At 46.6% G+C, this 19,857-nt stretch overlaps 2 protein-coding genes across 3 annotated transcripts in view; one reads left to right on the forward strand and one right to left on the reverse strand.

Moving 5' to 3' along the window:
• Ubxn4 (UBX domain protein 4) overlaps positions 1–5,273 on the forward strand; it is a 34,449-nt gene extending 29,176 nt beyond the window's left edge. For both annotated transcript variants that reach the window (XM_031381238.1, XM_031381246.1), the window contains exons 11-12: positions 645–847; positions 2,967–5,273. In XM_031381238.1, coding sequence (XP_031237098.1) covers positions 645–847; positions 2,967–3,105 — 342 coding nt within the window. In that variant the 3' untranslated portion in view covers positions 3,106–5,273. The remainder of the gene's footprint in view (positions 1–644; positions 848–2,966) is intronic.
• A 3,497-nt stretch (positions 5,274–8,770) lies between these two features.
• Lct (lactase) overlaps positions 8,771–19,857 on the reverse strand; it is a 38,299-nt gene continuing 27,212 nt past the window's right edge. Inside the window, exons 10-17 of the mRNA XM_031381224.1 lie at positions 18,619–18,909; positions 17,679–17,877; positions 16,663–16,865; positions 15,092–15,201; positions 12,565–12,699; positions 11,525–11,748; positions 10,480–10,710; positions 8,771–9,341 (exon numbers count right to left, since the gene is read on the reverse strand). Of these exons, the coding sequence (XP_031237084.1) occupies positions 9,124–9,341; positions 10,480–10,710; positions 11,525–11,748; positions 12,565–12,699; positions 15,092–15,201; positions 16,663–16,865; positions 17,679–17,877; positions 18,619–18,909 (1,611 nt within the window). The 3' untranslated portion in view covers positions 8,771–9,123. The remainder of the gene's footprint in view (positions 9,342–10,479; positions 10,711–11,524; positions 11,749–12,564; positions 12,700–15,091; positions 15,202–16,662; positions 16,866–17,678; positions 17,878–18,618; positions 18,910–19,857) is intronic.

Below are 19,857 nucleotides of genomic sequence, written 5' to 3' on the forward strand. Positions count from 1 at the left end.
GCCTCCCAAGTGCTGGGATTAAAGGCATGTGCCACCACTGCCCAGCTAAATTTTTTTTTTTAAATTCAGCCAGGCATGGTGAGGAGCTGGATTGATGGCTCATCAGTTAAGAGCACTTGCTGCTTTTGCAGAGGACCCAACTTTAGTTTCTAATCCCAACATGGTGGCTCACAGCTGCCTATAACTCCAGTTCCAGGTGATACATGTGATGTACATACATACAGTCATATATACACATATACACATAAAATTACTTTTTTAAAAGTAAAAACAGCTGAGCATGATGGTGCATGCCTTTACTCCCAGTGCTTAGGAGGCCAAGGCAGGCAGATTTTCAGATATTTGTGAGTTCCAGGACAATTTATCCATGGAGTTCCAGAATGGCCAGAGCTACATAGTGAGACCCTGCCTTAATAAAAATAAGTAAATAGTAAAAATAGCTCTAGGAGTCCCATTAGTTTGTGGGCACTTGGAAAGAAGTAAAAGATGATCATTTTTACTTCCTTGGATTTATTTCCATATAAAAAATAAATTTCCATTTATTTCCATATAAGAGGAGCATCTAAGGCCCAAATGTGATTCTGTTGTGCTAATATAATCTTTACTTCTTTGTTAATTTGTAATCTTTTTCTTTTTATTTCTAGGCAGGACGGCCAGCCACATCCATTGTCCACTCTTCTAGTGGAGACATTTGGACATTACTGGGGACGGTGCTTTATCCATTCCTGGCCATATGGAGACTAATTAGCAATTTTTTATTTAGTAATCCTCCTCCTGCACAGACTTCAGCAAGAGCCACATCCACAGAGCCTTCAAACTCTGCATCATCCAACAAGTCAGAGAAAAGGTATATGTTCTTGTCTTCTCTGTTTGTAAAATACACAGGCCACGCACAGTGGTTCCCTTAATCCTTGGCGCTAGTAAAGCAACTTTGCCTCTTTTCCCCCATTCACTGAACACTCTTTATTCCATAATTACCAATACAGCCCCCGCCCCCCGCCCAGGTACATAGTATCTTTCTTGCTAGTCATGATTTTTGTTGTTTTTGAGATGGGGTCTCAGTGTTACCCTGGCTGGCCTAAAACTTAGAGAGATCCTTCTGCCTTTGCTTCCCAGGGATTAAAGGCTCGTGCCACCACACTAGGGTTGGGGTACGAGGGAGATGGATCATGAGTTTAGCCTGGGTGGGGTTAAGGAAGGTCATGAGTTTGAGTCCTTTCTAGTCCTTTCTATATAGTGAAACCCTGAGCCAAAGGAAAATGCAGAACATGGGGAAAGTGCCTTCAGACTGACTCAGTTCTTTAACCAAGGCCCTTCCTCTCATTACAGATCCAAGATTCAGTTCTGTGGACAGCAGTGATAGCTCTAGTCCGTGCCACACAGCTCTAGTTGGCATATTCAAAACAGGTTAACAGGGAGTATTATCCAGAAGGAGGTTATGCCACCATCTAACAAATAATATTCCTTCTTGTTACATATACTCTATTAGATTTTGTCCTGCAGGGGGTACTCAGGCTCACTTGGTTTATGACCTTGAACTTCTTGCCTCTTCTTTCCAAGTGCTAGGATTATAGTTGTTGACTACTACACTCACTTCCTGCTAAAGAGTAGATAAAAATATTTAGAATTGTAGCAAATGTATCAGCCTTGAAAGCTATCGCTCTGCTGTGTGGACACCTAGTCCTGTGTTTCACTGGTTCTTTGTGGGTATTTTAGTTAAGGTTTTATTGCTGTGAAGAGACACCATGACCAAGGCAACTCTTATAAGGACAACATTTAATTGGGGCTGGCTTACAGGTTCAGAGGTTCAGTCTGATATCATCAAGGCAGGAAGCATGGCAGCATCCAGGCAGGCATGGTGTTGGAGAAGCCAGAAGTTCTCCATCTTGATCAGAAGGCAGCCAGGAGGAGGCTCTCTTCCGTACTAGGTGGACCTTGAGCACAGGACCTCAGAGCCCAAGGCCACACCTCCCAATAGAGCCACTTCCCATGAGCCAAGCATATTCAAACCACTACACTGATATATATGAATATGGCTATTGGCTGCTATGGTCCCCATCTTGACTGCTGGGCACCAAGATCAATACCTTAGTCTTTCTAAAGAGTGGTTAGAAATATTTAATTCTGTAATTCTGTAGTATGGGATAGGGTGCCATGTGAATCGTTAAAACTTTTCTCAAAAGGGGGAAAGGGCTTGAATTTTCGGCAGAGGGGATAGTGAAAGTGCATGTGAGAGGGCAGGCTTTATGTTCCACTATTTTTCCATTTTCTGTTGTTCATAAGAGTCTCTAAAATTCTGGGCAGTGGTGGTGCACACCTTTAATCCCAGCACTTGGGAGGCAGATTTCTGAGTTCGAGGCCAGCCTGGTCTACAGAGTGAGTTGAGTTCCAGGACAGCCAGGACTATACAGAGAAACCTTGTCTTGAAACCACTCCGCGCCCCACCCCACCCCCCCCAAAAAAAAAAGATTCTCTAAACTTAGACTCTTTCCTGCTTTCAAATAAGGAAGTTCTGTTTATTCTTGGTTATAAGTCACTGGTAAAGGTTTTGAAAAGATTGCAAATGACTGACTGGCCATTTCTATCAGTTAAGTTACAAATGGAGTTTTGTTTAGCATCTAGGGTGCTCTGTAAATTATATCTAGTATGTGTGTCAGCTTTATGAGGTTGTTTTTCTTTTTTAAAGGAACAGTTAGTTAGCAAATGATCATGTTCTAGGGTTTAATAAGTCTGGAAAATGGACAATATGATTTGGGTAGTTTGACTTATGTAACTGAGGAGATCACATTATTAAAGACTAATAAAACTGATTACTGCAGCAGAGGTACAGATATCTCCTATAGACTTCATTATTGAGCTAAAAATAAAATACAGTTGCCTATCCTATATCAGAGGAAATGTGAGAAACAGCTTTGCATGGTTTGTATTTTATGTCACCTTCTTTCTTCTTCTCTTTTTCATTTTAGGGAACCAGTCCGAAAAAGAGTGCTGGAAAAACGAGGGGAAGACTTTAAAAAAGAAGGGAAAATATACAGACTGAGGACTCAAGATGACGGCGAAGATGAGAACAACACTTGGAATGGAAACTCCACGCAGCAAATGTAGTGTAGCGAGCAGTGTGCAGTCCTCGCGGTTTCCTTAGGATTCCACTCAGCTAGACCGCTGCTGGAGAAGTGGGCCTGCTTTATGTTTTCAGACCGTGTATAGTCTTCATTTCTGCTAAGAGGTTTTGAGTTAAGCTGTTTAGCCTGAAAAAGTCAAAACATGGGATAGCTGGATGCTGGGTCCTTGTATAGGGTGACCAGCTGTCCAACCTAAAAGAATCCCAAGGCTACCCCACCACCGCCAGTTCCTACTCAGACTCCACAGCCCTCTAGCCAGTGTTTCACTTAGGATACTTTTTGCTTCAAGATTCTCAAGCCACACACAGTAATTGGTATGTCACTGAGTAGTCTGAGCCCGAGCACTTCAGCAAGCTAATCAGGTAATAACTGATGTTTAGCGTTTCTCTTTGCACTCATCAGCCTCAAAAAAAATCTTGTAGTTTTTGATCTTACTTAAATATCAAATAAAAAAAGTTTTCAAAATACCAGAATGATCTTATTTTTGCTATAAGCATCTTTTTGTTGTACAGGGCTGTATCAAGGTCACTTTTGTCTGACTTTTTTCCTCCCAGTGCTGCCCTGAAGATGTCAGCAAAATAACTGACTACCTTTCTTTACAAAAATAAAATGTAGAGACTCTGTGTCCTAGGTTACTGATGCATTTGTTTTATAATCTGTTCTCAATGCCAGGCAGATGAGAATGGCCAGTCTGCAGCTTAGATTGCTCACTCATATTTGTACTAAAATTGCACATTCAGCAATCACACTTGCAGGACCAGAATCCAGTGGTGTAGGACTAGGGTAGAGAGCAAAGACACTTGCCCCCATTATTCCTGAGTTTGGAGGACATTCTCAATATGTCCACTGAAAGTTGTGATGTTTGAAACGTGGGGTATGTTTTGCTTGTTCTTCTGTTCTTAGAATGTAAAGAAAGTCATCCTGACCATGTGTCAGAGGACTTGGATTTGTGGTACGGAGGAAGAACTCTTTCCCCCCTGTGGAGTAGTAAGCGTGTGAGCTGTAGTGCTGGCGGGAAGCAGCGGGGCAGCTGACTGAAGTGCTGGAGACACTTTCTGAAAACATGCCCAGAACTGTAAATGTTTTGTGTTTTGACACAATAGCTTTTTCTAAGTAATGATCCTCATTGCAAAAGTTTAGCTATGAATAGACCTAATATTAGTTAACTTAAAAACTGGAAACAGCTAAATGCCTTCTGTGGATGCAATTTCTGTTGAGAAATGGGGCATACTAATCCAGCACTTGCCATGTTTACTGAATGTCTGCTGTGTTGGTGGAAGGAAGGCAAGAGGCGTAGCTGTAGGCACAGGACAAGTTGCTTTGTAAATAAATAGTATGTGTAGAGGACAGTGTGCTAATGTGTATGGAAAGAGAACACATTAATGATTGGATGTCCTTGGAGTTCTCTTGTACTCTTAAATTCTTCCAGTCTTCTGCATTGATAACATTAGTTACACTATTTAAAGAGAAGTTTTTACCAGGCATGGTAGCTCGCACTTAAAATCCCAGCACTTAGGAATCAGATGCCTGAGTTTAAGGGCCAGTCTGGTCTACATAGCAAGTTCAGGCCAGCCAGGGCTACAAGGTAAAAAACAACAACAAAAATTCGAGTTTTTAAAAACTTTCTAGTAGCCATCTCATCTAAGATCCAATCATATAAAAACACAGCAAGCTGGAGTGGCATCTCATTCCTGTATCCAAGTCCTTGGGAGGTGGAGCAGAGGTATCAAAAGTTCAAGGTTATCCTCAGGTACAGGTTCAAGTCCAGCCTGGGCACAATGAAATCTGTCTCTGCACTAACGAGGCAATATATGATTTTAAAAAATATTTGTTAAATGGTTTGAATCCTGGAGAAACATTAAGTACCTCAAGTCAGTTTGTCTTGAAGAAAATCAAATACAAGTCTTAAAATGTCCATAGTTCATGTGTGAGTAAGAGGATTCCTCGTCAACATTATCTCTTTTAAAAAGTGCACATGGTTGAAAAAGCTCCAAAATAGAAAATGGTGTCTCTGTCCTGGCATCTTACCCACTACCATTACCCAGAGGTAACCTCTATTAATAATTTCTAATGTAATTTTCAGAAAAATTTTATGCATATAAGCAAATATGTAATCTTTATTTTTAAATAAATGGGATCATATTGTATGTACTACCCTGCATTTTGCTCTTTCCTTACAGTCTCAAAGATCTTGACCTGCCCACACCCAGCTAGCTGTCTCATTCTTACTGTCTGTATCAGTTTGATGGACATAAGAACCCAACTGATTGGTTATATTCTGTGATTATTCAGAATTACCTGGTTAGCCCAGGTGTGGTGGCACAAGCTTTTGATCCCAGCGTTCTGGAGGCAGAGGCAATAGGATCTCTGTTTGAGGCCAGCCTGGTCTACATAGTTCAGGCTGACCCAGACTGCACAGTGAGACCCTATCTCAAAAACAAAACAAGATTGCTTGTTTGGTTTTTCTGTTACAGACATGAGCATCCTAGAGGGGAGAGGTATTCTGACTGAAAGAGGACCCATGGAACATGGTTTGTTAACCTTAAGGGATATTTGAGGTTTGGATTAGGAAAGATGCCAGATTAGCTCTTTTAAAAATTGCATGAATTGACATACTCCTCCATCAGGGTATGAGACTGGACCCCACGGCTCTGCCACCTGCCATCCTTCATCTCTGTCCACATTGTAGATGCAGTTGTGTGTACTGTATGTGCACTGTCCATCTTGAATGAACATGGACTTTGGATTGGTTTGGTTTGGTTTGGTTTGGGGTTTGTTGTTGTTTTGTTCTGTTTTATTGAAACAGGGTCTCACCACAGACTCAATGTATAGTCCAGGCTGGCTCTGAACTCACAGTGTCCCTGTCTGTCTCCTGAGTGCTGGGTACTCCTGGGCATGCCGACTGACTTTGAAACTGTCTTCCGGTTTTACTTTTGTATTTTTCCGACGGATTTGTCGAAAGTCTGTGCACATAAGAAAATCAACTCTTTACTAGCATATGCTGTGACTATTTTGTCCTTCAATCTTTCCGTTTTGTTTTTAAAGATTTTTGTTTTATGTATATGTTGGTGGGTGCACACAGAAACAGGAAGCGTGTTGGAACCCCTGGAGCTGAGGTTACAGGCTGGGAACTCAGGTCCTGCAAGAGCAACAAAGCACTCTTAAGTACGAGGCCATTTTTCCAGCCTCCTAAAAATTGTTTTTCATTCTAGCTAGGGAGGGAGGGGAACAGTCAGGGCACTTTGTGGAAATGAGTTCTTCCACTGTGTCCTCAGAACAGATTCAGGTCAGGCTTGAGAGCCACGGAGCAGACTCAAGAACCCTCTTTATTTTGTTTTTAACGTGGTCAGAGTTATTAGCGTGTTTCCTTTTAGCCTCTAGGTTTTGAGTCCCTAGGTTTCTAGGGAAAGAGTCACAGCCATCTCTCCCATTTCAAAACCTAACTTTTTATATCCTAACATTCCTTTGGGGAGGGGTGATTGAAATGGGGTTTTTCTAGGTAGCCACATGTCCTGGAACTCTAGACCTATATAAAATTCTAATGTAGTTTACTTTAAAAAAAAATGTTTTTACTTAATATGTATGGCTATTTTGCTTGAATGTATGTAAACATACGATTTGCTCCCTGATGCTTGCAGAAGCCAGTGGAGGGTGCCATATCCCTAAGAACTGGAGTTAGGGATAGTTGTAGGCCATTCATTATTGGTGCTAGGAACTGAACCTGGGACCTCTGTGAGATTAGCAAATGTTCCTAATTGCTGAGCCATCTCTAGCTCCAATTGATAACATTTGGTCATGAATCTTACTGCCCAAGGAATGCCTTTAGCAACTCAAATCTAGAAGCACCCACATTTGACCTATGGTAGTAGTACATGTCTGTAACCCCTGAATTCTTACCACTGCCTGGCAGTTTAGAATTTTTAAAAACTGTTTTAAAAAAAAAAAAAATGTATTTTATATGTGAATACACTGTCACTGTCTTCAGACTCCCCAGAAGAGGGCACCAGATCTGATTACAGATGGTTGTGAGCCACCATGTGGTTGATGGGAATTGAACTCAGGACCTCTGGAAAAGCAGTCAGTGCTTGTAAATGGCTCAGCATCTCTCCAGTCCTTAAAACCTACTTAAATAAGGGTTCACAAACCCTTTGACACCCACCCCATCCCCAACCCCCCAACCCCTACTTTTAGCCCGCATCTAAAGGTAGGGGAGAAAAGATGATAAGGACAAGGGGATGTGGACCTGTTTCTACAAATAGTTCCTTGATCACCAGGTGGTGGTGGCACATGCCTTTAATCCCAGCACTTGGGAGGCAGAAGCAGGTGGATTTCTGAATTCAAGGCCAGCCTGGTCTACAGAGTGAGTTCCAGGACAACCAGGGTTACACAGAGAGACCCTGTCTGGGGGCAGGGGGCCGGGGCGGGGAAGTAGTTCCTTGAAGCAATTCCAGATATGTTATCTCTGTCAGGATCCCAGCAACCCTGTTTAGTAGTGTCTGGATACCAAATATGAGTCAACATTGGTGGCACGATCTAGCAGGAATCACCAGGCCTCTGCCAAATCGGCACAACTCGGCAGAAGCAACCAGAAGCAGCCAGGATGCCAGTTCTGTGCCATGCCTCTCTCAAGGGAGCGAAGGTCAGTGAAAACAAAGACCAGTGCACCGCTGTCTATGTAAGCACAGCAGCACTGTCTGCCGAATTCTGTTTCTCTCTCATGTCCTTACCTCAGCAAAACAACATGGGAGACAGTATCACACGACATATCCAGAAACTTCTGCTTCACATGGCTAGACTTGCTTTTCATTTTTATTCATTGGTTGGTTATTTAGTTGACACAGGGCTCCTTTATGTAGCCCTGGCTGTCCTGGGGGTTGCCATGTAGACCAGACTGGCCTCAAACTCAGCAGGCCTTTAGTCCCAGCGTTTGGAGGCAGAGAGATCTCAGAGTTCCAGGACAACCAGATAGGTTATACAGAGAAATCCTGTGTTAAAACCATTCACAAGATAATAATAATCTCCTAGCTATCTGAAAATGGTATGGAACAAATGAGACTTCAAATGTTTTCCACTGTGATTGTTTCTTTGGTGTCCTGCTGTTTTGTACATGGATAAACAAAGAAGTAGCTACGCTTTCCACTTTTGTTTCCAAAATGTTCTGGCCAAAGGCGGGCAAGGTCATTGGCCCCAAGAAACAGCAGAGAGAGAAAATTCCAGGATAATGTAGCCAAGCTGTAAAGTGGAAGGGCTGGGCTGGGCTGGGGCGGTCAGGGGGATTGTGGCTCCTGAGCTTAGGCTAGGTGGTGTTTTCAGAAAGGCTTCACAGGCTAAAGAAAGCATTGACCATGGGGAGGAAGGGCATACAGCAGAGTCAGGGATCCGTGAGCAACAGACAGAAGAAAGAGGAAGGGAAACAGCTCCACAGGCCAGGCTCAGATCACTTGGGCCTTCAAGCCACGGCTAGGAGCCTGCTGTCAGTCAGCTGATTTCAGGAGAGCCGGAAAGGCCGTAAAAGTCAGCAAGGGAGATAGAACAAAGGCCCCAAAGAATGAGCAAGCAGCTGTGGGCTGGGTTTGGAAGTGCTTCGTGTAGCTTCACGCATTCCCATTGAACCTACTTGTCAAGAGCAGCCACAGCAGGACACGACACACGATCTCTATGTTCCATTTATTCTACATAGGTTTATAGAAAGAACTGCAAGACAGGGCAAGAGCTGGTTCCTTACTTAAGTCTACCATCAAACACTGAAATGAGGACACAGAACCACGAGGCAGTTCACCGTTTCCACAGGGGCACCTTGCAGGCTTCTCTGAGTCTGCAGAAAAATTCCCGGTGCCGAAGTTGTTTTCATTTCAGTTGGAAACTTGAGAAGCTTCAAGATGAAAATTACCTCCAACAGGGCATAAGGACATGAGAAAGAAGCTCACTGCAGGCAGGAGTCCGGTGCTCGAATGCCTATTTAAAGAAACCAGGCCACTATGCAACAGGAGGTGGTGGCTGGTCAGAAGGAAGAAATTCGACTCAGATCGTGCTGGCTCGGCTGTGTCTTCCCTTGCTTGGAGCGCTTGCAGTACTTGTATAACAGAAAAGCCAAGCAGCAGACTCCAAGCAGCAGAAGAGCGAAGAGCACGTACAGCGCCGTCTGTGCTTCTGCGGTGCCCAGCAGCAGCCCCAGGAAGGGCACCTCTGACTTCACAGGGCTGGCAGTGGGCCCAGCATCTAGGAAAAGGCAAAGAAGGCTCAGGCCCTGGCACTGTTAGCCACCAGCCTGCTCTGAAAAAGTCCTGCTGAGTCCTGTGGTCCAGAGGCTGCATAGTGTACCCCGAAACAGACACAGGACAAGCAAGCTCGTGGCAGTGGTGGTGGCATGGGTCCCCTTCACCACTGTGTTGTTTGTTTTTTTAATTTTATTTATTTATTTATTTATTTATTTATTTTGGTTTTTCGAGACAGGGTTTCTCTGTAGCCCTGGCTGTCCTGGAACTCACTCTGTAGACCAGGCTGGCCTCGAACTCGAAATCCACCTGCCTCTGCCTCCCAAGTGCTGGGATTAAAGGCATGCGCCACCACTGCCCGGCATTTTTAATTTGTTTTTCTAATGTGTACGTGCATACCATGATGTTCACATAGGGTCGGAAGAGCGGTTTCAGGAACACTAGCTTGGGTTCCTGGTATTGCACTCAGGCCATGGTGCTCTTACCTACTGAGCCATCTCATGGTGCCCCACCCAACCACATACTTGTTTTTCTCCTGAGACTGGCCTCCAACTAGACAGGTAGCCATGGATGACTTGGAACTTCAAATTCTACAGCCTCTGCCTCCTAAGTGCTAGGATTACAGGGGTGTGCTACCGTACCGTTTGTATGTGCTAGGGTATTGAGCACTGTCACCTTGTGCATACTAGGTGAGCTCTCCACCAACTGAGCCACATCCCAGCCCTGTTTTAAGCATCACTTTGAGCAACTAAAGTTCAGCCCAAATTGGATAATGGTCTTGTATTTTCATAGTCATTTATATGTGTTAATCGCCCATCGAGTACCAGTCCCAATGCTTCTACAGTCCTCTAACTTGGCCTAGTGTCTGCCTGGAAGCATCTGTCCTCAAGGAAGAGGCCACAGTGAGTTAGGGGCGGGGCTTGAAGAATCTAGAACTGCTCATTCTACAGTCGAGCCCAGGTCCTCTACAGGCAATACCGGCTCTGAGTCCTGCAGCAGCCCACGGTGCCTGGAGCAGCTGCTGAGGAGTGAAGGGGTCAGAACGTGGGCAAACGTCTGAGCTGGAAGGGGGTGGGTCTGTGGGAAGAACACCTCCCTCTTGCCCTCTCCCCTTCAGCTGGTCTCTCCCAGGGCCACCTCACCTTCTGGTTGTTGGAGACAAGGATGAGGTCCTAATGCAGGGTCAGGAAAGCCATTGCAGCGAACTATGGAGGCGTAGAACTTGGCTGATGCCTTGGGAATCCTTGGCAAAGAAGGGTCAGAGCGGTTCACAAAGTGCACACCAAACCTCTCTGCGAAGCCTGTGGCCCATTCAAAGTTGTCCATGATGCTCCAGACCGTGTACCCTCGAAGGTCCACCTTATCCTGTACAGCTGCTCAAACACAGGCCTGGTGTGAGTATTTGTTACATCAAGACACCTGTGTGCCAGGCCTCCTGAAGCCAGGCTCATGGCTGTTCCCACCGTCCTAATAGTAGAGTGTGAGTTCAACTCTGAGACCACATCCTGTGTCTTAGCAGGTCCTCTGTAGTGGATATGCAGGACCATCAGTAGAAGGCTCAGTTCTGAGTGGAACTTAGATAGCCTGAGCTAACCCCACTGCTTTCTTCTGTAGCTCAGGAGATTGATCTGAGGCAGGACCCTGAAATAGTCTCCCATGGAAAGGCAGGAGCTTTTAGAAGCAAAAGATCTGAGCTGTAACAGGACCTCTGGCCATTTCCTTGGCTGTAAGAGAGCCCATGGTCTACGTACATATCACACACATAGTATGTGTTCATGTGAGTGCTATGTGTGGGTGTATGTAGAGGTCAGAGATGATCCTCGTGTGTTTTTGGAATTGAATTCAGGTCTTATGGTTGTACAATGAACACTTTACCATCTGAGCTATCTCCCTAGTCCTATTGCCTTAGAAACCAAAAGCCCAGACCACTCTTGGCCTGCTGCAGGATGGTAATGTGCAGAGATGCCAAGAAGCAAGAAAACCTGAGGGGTTCAGAGGACTCAAGTCAGACACTAAGGTCCAGCCAGTTCAGGCAACTGGTTTTACTTGTACATAAATCTAGGAAGGAAAAAGCCCTTAGATTCTAGCTTCAAACAACTGCTGAACTCAAGAGCAAGGCCTTTTGGGTGGCAGAGCATCCTCCTCCGCACACTGTGATGCTGCAGCAGTGGAAGCCAAAGCTCTTACCTTTGAGGGCTTCATTAATGTAGCTGCGGAGATAGTAGATCCTGTCAGTGTCATTGAGTTCTGGATCTCCTCGTCTGGACACTCCATTCTCTGTGACATAAATTGGAGGGTTGTTGTACTCCTCCTTCAGCCAGTTCAAGATCCTCCGGAAGCCAAAAGGGGTCATCTTCAGCCAGAAGGAGCCGGAGTCTGGCCAAGAGCGGTCTGTGATGGAAGCAACTCCCCTGCAAGTTTACAAGGTAAAGATCAGCGCTTGCTTATGAGCTCCAGGTTCTGCTTATGGAATCCACCCTTCCCGCAGAACATGCTTCACGGTGACATGGTAGCTCTGCATGTCCTGTCTTCTGCTGCTCTACAAGCAGTACCTTCAGAGAATGGGTCCTCAAGTCACCTGCCCAGATAATGACCTCCATTTTGGAGGTCCTCATCTGTGTCGTGGCAGGGAGCAGACAAGTGAGGACAATCTCAAATGTCCACATCCCTGAGCCTTCTACAAGGATGCAAAAGGGGAACAGCTCCTGGCAGAGGGGTGTCTGCTGGGGGGAGACACAGGTGTCTGACAAGGCACTCGGGAGGCAGAGGCCGGGGGATCTCTGAGTTTGAGGCCAGCCTGGTCTACAGAGTGAGTTCCAGAACAGCCAGGGCTACACAGAGAAACCCTGTCTCAAAATACCAAGAAAAAAGAGAGAGAGATGTTATTGTTATTATTAATTATTTATAATTGCTATCCTTCTAGTTGTGATCCCGAGTGCTGTGATTAAAGATGTGCACCTCTTCAGTTGGGTTCATGCAAGAATTTCTCATTCTTGCTTCCCAATGTTTCCTAGGTGGTTGCGTGTTATTTATACAGTACATAAATGATAGTTTGACCTTTGCATTGAAGCCATGGACTGTGTTAGGAAAATGGCAGTGTTGTGTGGTACAGCCATCAAGCACACACTGGTGTCTATACCCTGAGATGTGTTCTGAGGCCAAACAGACCTGAGTACAAACTGGGCGCGGAACACTCTCAGCCTCCTGTGCCCTGTTCACCTCCTTACCTGTCTGCATCAAAGGAAGAGATGGCAGTGGTGTAGTTGAGGTTGTAGGCCAGGACAGTCGTGTAGTGGTTGAACCCAAAAAAGTCAAAGGTGCCCTGGATCCTCTTCTTCTCGCTCTCTGTAAATTCAGGCAGCCTAGAAAGAGGGAGCCATTGGGAGAAGAAACTCCAGGAAGAATCCCACTTTGAGGAGAATATCAGACAGGGTAGGGAGTACTCAGAATTCCATGCCCTTGGCTATGAGTAAAGCAGCACCCCTGGAGAGAGAAGCCCATCTGTGTGCTGCTTCTCTTCCCCCCAGAGCCACTCTACCCATGGCCTCGCTGTCCTGTGTAAGCTCCCAGCAGGCTGCCCCATGGCTGCCCCCTGCCCCACTCCCTTCAGACATTCAGATTCTTACCTTTTATGATAGCTTTCAAAAGCACAAGCATGTCTCCGGTAATCACCTTAAACGATTCCTTTATGCTCTTAAATAGTCCTCTCGTTTGTGTCCTCCCAGCTCGTCCTTGGTGAGCCCCTGCGCTTTCCCTTGGCTTGCTGTATTCAGGCACCTTCTGATGTCTAGCCTTACTAACGGGAAAGCTCTGAGAACTCAGTGTTGGATGTGTGGACTTTTCTATGCTCAGTCTTCCACTGGGCTTGTGTTCGCCACCCTTGCGTCTCTCTCTGGAGTCCATAATACTCCTCGGCTGGTGCCCTCAAGGCCACGCCCCTGCCTAGCTTCCAGCCCTCCCCCCACAGGACCCTGGGCCTACCCAGCAGCAGGTTCAGTCTCAGCTCTGTGCTGCATGTACTGTCTGTACCCCAACCCTGAGAAACAGTGACTTCTGCTCCCCAAGTCCTTGTTGCTACGAAGGCCTAGCTCCCTCAATGTCCTGCCTTAGCTGTAAAATCCCCAGGCTACACGGCCGGCCTCCCGGGTTTCTTGGCAGTTTTCTTTCTCCTGAAGAAGCTGAGGAGTAGGATTCACAGCCTCTCATCCCCCCCCCACACACCCCCAGGCTGCTCTGTCAGCTAGCGGAGGGGCCACACTCTGCCCATGGACCCTGCTGGGTTCTGACCCAGTAGCTGCTCAGTAAAGCTGTGTGGAGGACCCACAATGCCCACTTGCAGACTGGCACATCAGACACTGGCCAAGCCTTACCCATCACGACCTGCCCTATACAGGCTGGGGGTATCCTACATAGGAAAAACTAGAATTTTAAATATCCCACGGGGGGGAGAGATGGCAGGTTTCAGGGGAAACACTCAAAGGCTCTTAGAAAGGCACACCTGATGAGTTCCTTTCCTCCCCCACGGGCCACATGACTAGTGGAGAGCTGGTGAGTCTGTCCCCATAAAGCCAGGGGCCATCCTTTCGTGTTTCCACATGCTACACTTCCAATGGCAACCGGATGGTTCTTAAACCTAGGTGGTCGGCTCTTGAGGCAGGCAGCCCTGGCTTGAACATCTCTCCTGTGGTTAAGCACTGTCGCCCTGGCCTTTATTACTCATCTTTAGCAGTTAGCAATCCATGACTGACAGCTGCTCCTGACAGGAAGTGAGTGGAGCCAGGAAGAAGGGCGATGCGTTATGAAGCACTGCCATCTGCTGGCTGAATGACAACAAGCATGTGCCCGACAGTCCCCAAACAATGGCTTTCTCACAAGGTGATAAACTGGGGAATTTGTCCTTGGAGTGAGGCAATGAGGTTGCTTAGAAGTGGGCACTCAGCCGGGCGGTGGTGGCACGTGCCTTTAATCCCAGCACTTGGGAGGCAGAGGCAGGCCTCAGAGATTTCTGAGTTCAAGGCCAGCCTGGTCTACAGAGTGAGTTTCAGGACAGCCAGGGCTACACAGAGAAACCCTGTCTCGAAAAACCCAAAATAAAAAAAAAAAAAAAAGAAGTGGGCACTCTTGGGACAGAATCCATGCTGTTCTGGAGAACAAGAACAGTAATAGCAATCGTTTGTCCCTTGTCAGGCTCTAAGCTGATTTTTTTTTTAATTAAAATTTATTTTCATAAAAAAATAAATAAATTTGTTTTCATACAAAATGTTTTGATTATGTTTCCCTTCTCCAACTCTACCCAGATCCCCTCCACCTCTCTACTCAACTCTAGCCAAGTTTGTGTTTTCTCTCCCTCTCAAAAAGCAAGCAAGCAACCACAAAACAAAAACAAAAACAAAAAACCTACCCATAGATCAGCGACTCAACTCTCATCAGAAATGCATCTTCCTGTAGTAGATGGGAACTCACACAGAGACCCAACGGGACAAAGTGCAGAGACCAGGAGGAGTCCTTGGAGCCCAGAGTCCTAAATGCCTCACCCAGCCCTCCCTCCCCTCAGGGATCTATGCACAGAGCAGGAGGTGAGAAGATGGTAGGAGTCAGAGGTGATGGATGACTCCAAGACACAACAGGACCGGGCTGAGCCTCACGTGCTGTCTGTCCCACGCTATCTTCTTAGCACAGACAGAGCTGTAGGCATGGTGCCCTGCCTGGCACTGCCACCCACACCACGCTCACTGCTGTGGACCCAGCACTTACCTGGACTTGTTGAGGCCTGCCGCCAGACTCCTGTCACGGATCCGTGTCTTCATCACCTCCGGGTAATCTCCATTTTTGAAGATGGGGTGTGCAAACCAGCCCGCCATAAACTGTGGGAGGAGGGGGAGTGGTAAATCTTTGTGGAAGCTGATGTGGGAGAGATGTCTCTTACCTTTCATGGGCACTGGCAGTCCTAGGAGAGGCTGGACCATCAGGGTCATTCTCTCCTTCCTGCCAGGCATTCTTCATTGAACATGGTGTTCCCTGTGGGCATCTATTTACTATAGAACTAACTTCCAGGGGGAGTGTATGCACATCTTGTTTTATGAATTAGAAAATCAGGGATGCTGAAGAGTTTCTCAGAAATCAAGGGATTCTGGCCCCTGAAGTGATGGGTTCAGCCGGGCTCTATCACCTACTGTAGTCAGGCTAGCACAGGCTAGCTTCACACAGCCAAGGATGACCTTGAGACTCACAACCTTCCCATTTCAGTCTTCAAGGTGTGGGACTACAGGCACACATCAGCACCATCAGTTCACGCAGTGCTAAGGACAGAACGTCAGGCTTCATGCATGCTAAGCAAGCCCCCAATCTAATGAGTTACATCCCAACCCTGGGCTAACATGCTAACTATTGTTAGTAGTAGCAGCAGCAGTAATGTGTGCATGCCTCAGTGTGTGTGTGTGTGTGTGTGTGTGTGTGTATGACAGTGGGGGCGGTGTGTGTGTGAGTGTGTGCATGGCAAAGTGGGGGTGGATGTCATGGGTGCACATATGGGAATCAGAAGCTAGCCCCATGACATGAAGCATCTTCTCTTCCGTTTCTATGTGGGTTCCGAGGATAGAATTCAAGCCTCCAGGCTTGCATTGGCGAGTACCTTTGCCTGCTGGGCCATCCTACCAACCCACAAATAATTTTTAAGACTTAAAACTCAGCTCATGGGTAGAGAAGAGCACATACTGCTCTCCAGAGGACCTGAGTTTGGTTCTCAGAAGCCTGGTTGGGTGGCTCACAACTGTTCCCTGGATATCTGGTGCCACAGGCTTTTCTGGACTCCACAGGCTTCTGCCCTCACACAGATACAGATGCATACACAGGAAGTAAAATAACCCTTTAAAAACCTCTCAGTCTCTTCTAATTCATGGCTTTCGCCCCAGCACACTTCTGGGTGAATAGGAAGGATTCCAACACAGATGAAAAAAGTGAAGTTCAGAAAAGTTAAGCATTTCCTCTCAAGCTCAAAAAAATCAAGTAAGAGCAAAACCGAGTCTAGATCCAAAACCACCGATTCTTAGTCTCTGTCTGTTTCTGTTAAACCACATTGGGAGGGGCTGGTGAGATGGCTCAGCGGGTAAGAGCACCGACTGCTCTTCAGAAGGTCATAAGTTCAAATCCCAGCAACCACATGGTGGCTCACAACCACCCGTAATGAGTTCTGACGCCCTCTTCTCTTCTGGTGTGTCTGAAGACAGCTACAGTGTACTTACATATAATAAATAAATAAATCTTTAAAAAAAAAAACAACCCACAATGGGAGAGAAGCTAGTCAAGAAGAGACAGAGAACACAGACCTGGACATATCTCCTGGCTGCCTCCACATCCTGCTGGTTGGAAGGGTCCCTGGGCTCAGCCCAGTCGCTGCTGATGGTGATGGAGATCTTGCCTCCCTGGCTCATACGGTATGTGTTGTTGTAGAGGTGCCAAGCCTCAGCATGGGCCTTTATTAGGTTGTGTCCAGCAATGTATGGAGCTGTGCCAGGTCTGAATGAGATTCCTGAAAACACACAAGGATGTCAGCAGAAAACATCCTCCTCTCTGCGTATGGAAGCAAGGATTGGACGCCAGAAAGACTGGGATTCCAATCCCCTACTGAACAGCAGAGAGCAGCCAGCCTTGTGTCTTTCTCAGGAGAACAGGCAGCAAGGCATGCTTGTGGGAAGGGAGCGGGATTGTTTGTGTACTCGATCTCTGTTGGCTTGTCCCCTTCTGCAGTGGGATGTCTACCATGATGCATGCTCAGAAGCTGAGTGAGGTCCTTGAACTCTAGAGGACCACCATGAAGTCAGGGCCCAATGGCCACCGTGACCCACTCCAGGAGAACAAGTGCTCAAATCAGAGTGTCCATCAGTAATTCAAGAAATATCTTCCCTATTCCACTGCAAGTTTAAAAAACAGAAAATGTGGAGCTGCACATGGGTGAGCCCAGTGAAGACAGAGGACAGCGTCGGGTGCCATTCCTAGGAAGGCTGTCTACTTTTCTGAGACAGGGTCACTTGTGGCCTACACTAAGCTAGACTGAGTGACCAGTGGGCTCCAGGGGGCCACCTGATTTTGTCTTCTCAGGGTTGGGATTACAAATGTGTCTGGGTTGGTTGCTTGTTCATTTGCATGGGATCTGGGGAAAGAACCCAAACCCCATATTTTCATGGCAAGCACTTTACCAACTGACCCATCTTCCATGCCTGTGGAGGCAGGGTTTCCACCACACTGCCTGGCCATGATTTTCATGCCACCTGGAGTTCTGGACTTCAAAGCACTAAGAATATTATGATCCAAAGATCTGACAAGTTAGACCTAGGGCCTTTACCTGGAGCAGACACCCCAGTGCCATAGCCATGGGAAGCAATCACAAAGGGCTCATTCAGTGTGATCCAGAACTTGACTTTGTCCCCCAGCCGCTGGAAGAGCACATCTGCATATTCCTTAAACCGCTGCACAATCGTCCCATTCTCCCAGCCCCCGATGTCCTGCAGCGCCTGGGGCAGGTCCCAGTGATATATGGTCACCTATGAGGAAGTCAGATCAGGGTTCCATCAAATATTTCCTGAGGAAGCTGGCGACATGAGACACACAAGCACATGCAAGGGACCCTGATTCAGAAAGGCTCATGGAGCTTTGAACTGTCTCCAAGCCTGGGAAGAGAAGGTTTCATTCTTTAATTCTGTACCATGTGAATTTGTGGACAAGTCAAAACCAAAGGTGAAAAATCAGTTTGGTGTTAGGGAAATGACTCAGCAGGCAAAGGTGCTGCCACCAAACCCAGTGACCTGGGTTCAAGCTCCAGAATCCACAGAAAGGACAGAAGTCACTCCTATAAAGTTGTCCTGATATACACACACACACACACACACACACACACACACACTTCCCGAATCTTTGGGGGGCTGGGAATATATCTCAGTAGAGTACTTGCTTAAAATGCATGAAGCCCTGGGTCCCACCTCAGCCCCACATATATAGCATAGTAGTGTACACCTATAAGCTTAGCACTTAGGAGGAGACAGACAGATCAGAAGTTCAAGGACATCTTCAACTACTTAAGGAGTTGGAGGCCTGCTGGGGTATGAGACTTTGTCTCAAACATAAGTAAATAAGTAAGACCCTATCTGACAAATAAATAAATGGATATGAGAGGCAGTACCTTAAAAATAAATATATTAAATAAATAAGATAAGAATGCAGCATTTTGTTTGTATAATATAAGGAGGCTCCTCTTGACCCACTGCCTCCGGGGACCACATCCTCACCTGTGGTGTGATGCCAGCAGCCAGCAGCGCATCTATGAATCGAACATAGTAGTTGAGGCCTGCTTCGTTGATGAACCTGGTGGTTCCGTCAGGGAGGATTCTAGACCAGGAGATGGAGAAGCGGTAGTGGGACACGCCCAGGTTCTGAAGGGCCACCACATCCTCAGCAATTTTGTGGTAACTGTCGCATGCCACGTCTCCATTGTCATCATTCCCAACCCTCAGTGGGGTGTGGGAAAAGGTGTCCCAGATGCTAAGTCCTTTGCCGTCTGCTCTCCATGCACCCTCGACCTCAGGATGACAAAAGGTGGCCTAAGTCATCTGAACAAACACAGATTCCCTAATGTCGCCACAGGGAGCCTCCTCTGCTTACCCCGCCTCCAGTTACTAAAGCTGCAACACCCTGTAATCCGCTACTATGCTGCCTTCCTGTGACCATGTGCAGGAGTGCAGGCATGGTCTCTGTCCCCAATCCCACCCTCTCTCTCTTGCTCTGTGTGTGTGTGTGTGTGTATGTGTGTGTGTGTGTGTGTGTGTGTGTGTGTGTGTGTGTGTAAAAGAAAGACAGAGACAGGGAGAGACTCATCTAGCCTCGGCTAGCTTTAAACTCTATAACCCAGGAACCAAGTATTCTACTGAGTCTGCTTTCCACACACCATCTCCAACTTCAAGACTGTATATTTCCTGCCAGGCGGTGGTGGTGCACGCCTTTAATCCCAGTTCAAGGCCAGCCTGGTCTACAGAGTGAGTTCCAGGACAGCCAGGGCTATATAGAGAAACCCTGTCTCAAAAAAAAAAAAAAAAAAAAAAAGACTGTAAAGACTGTATATTTCACTTTACTTTCCCACTTAATGCTGGCAGTGGGCTCTGGAATATGGTGGGTACTCACTAAAGAGCTTGAGTGAACAATTTCACATCCCCTACCTCTAAAGACAGCCAAACCAAAAGCAAGGATACTGGTGTGGAGACTCTGTAGTCCAGACGTACACAGCTGCTTCCATGCCTTCCTCCTCCCCTGGGACTCCCTTCCCATAAGCTACTGTCTATGGTGGTCAGTGGGGACAGAGGTACCGCTTCTGTAATTTACTTTAAAACATTTCAACAACTGTGTCGTGACTGGTCACACCTGAGGCGGTGCTGGCATTCAATAATGCACATCCAGTCCTGGCTGGGTGAGGGGTGGAGTGGAGCCAACAGGAAGAACGTCATGGGGGATCATCTGTGTAGAGATGAAGGAGG

The sequence above is a fragment of the Mastomys coucha genome, unplaced genomic scaffold (assembly GCF_008632895.1).
Source record: "Mastomys coucha isolate ucsf_1 unplaced genomic scaffold, UCSF_Mcou_1 pScaffold1, whole genome shotgun sequence".
Classification (NCBI taxonomy): Eukaryota; Metazoa; Chordata; class Mammalia; order Rodentia; family Muridae; genus Mastomys; species Mastomys coucha.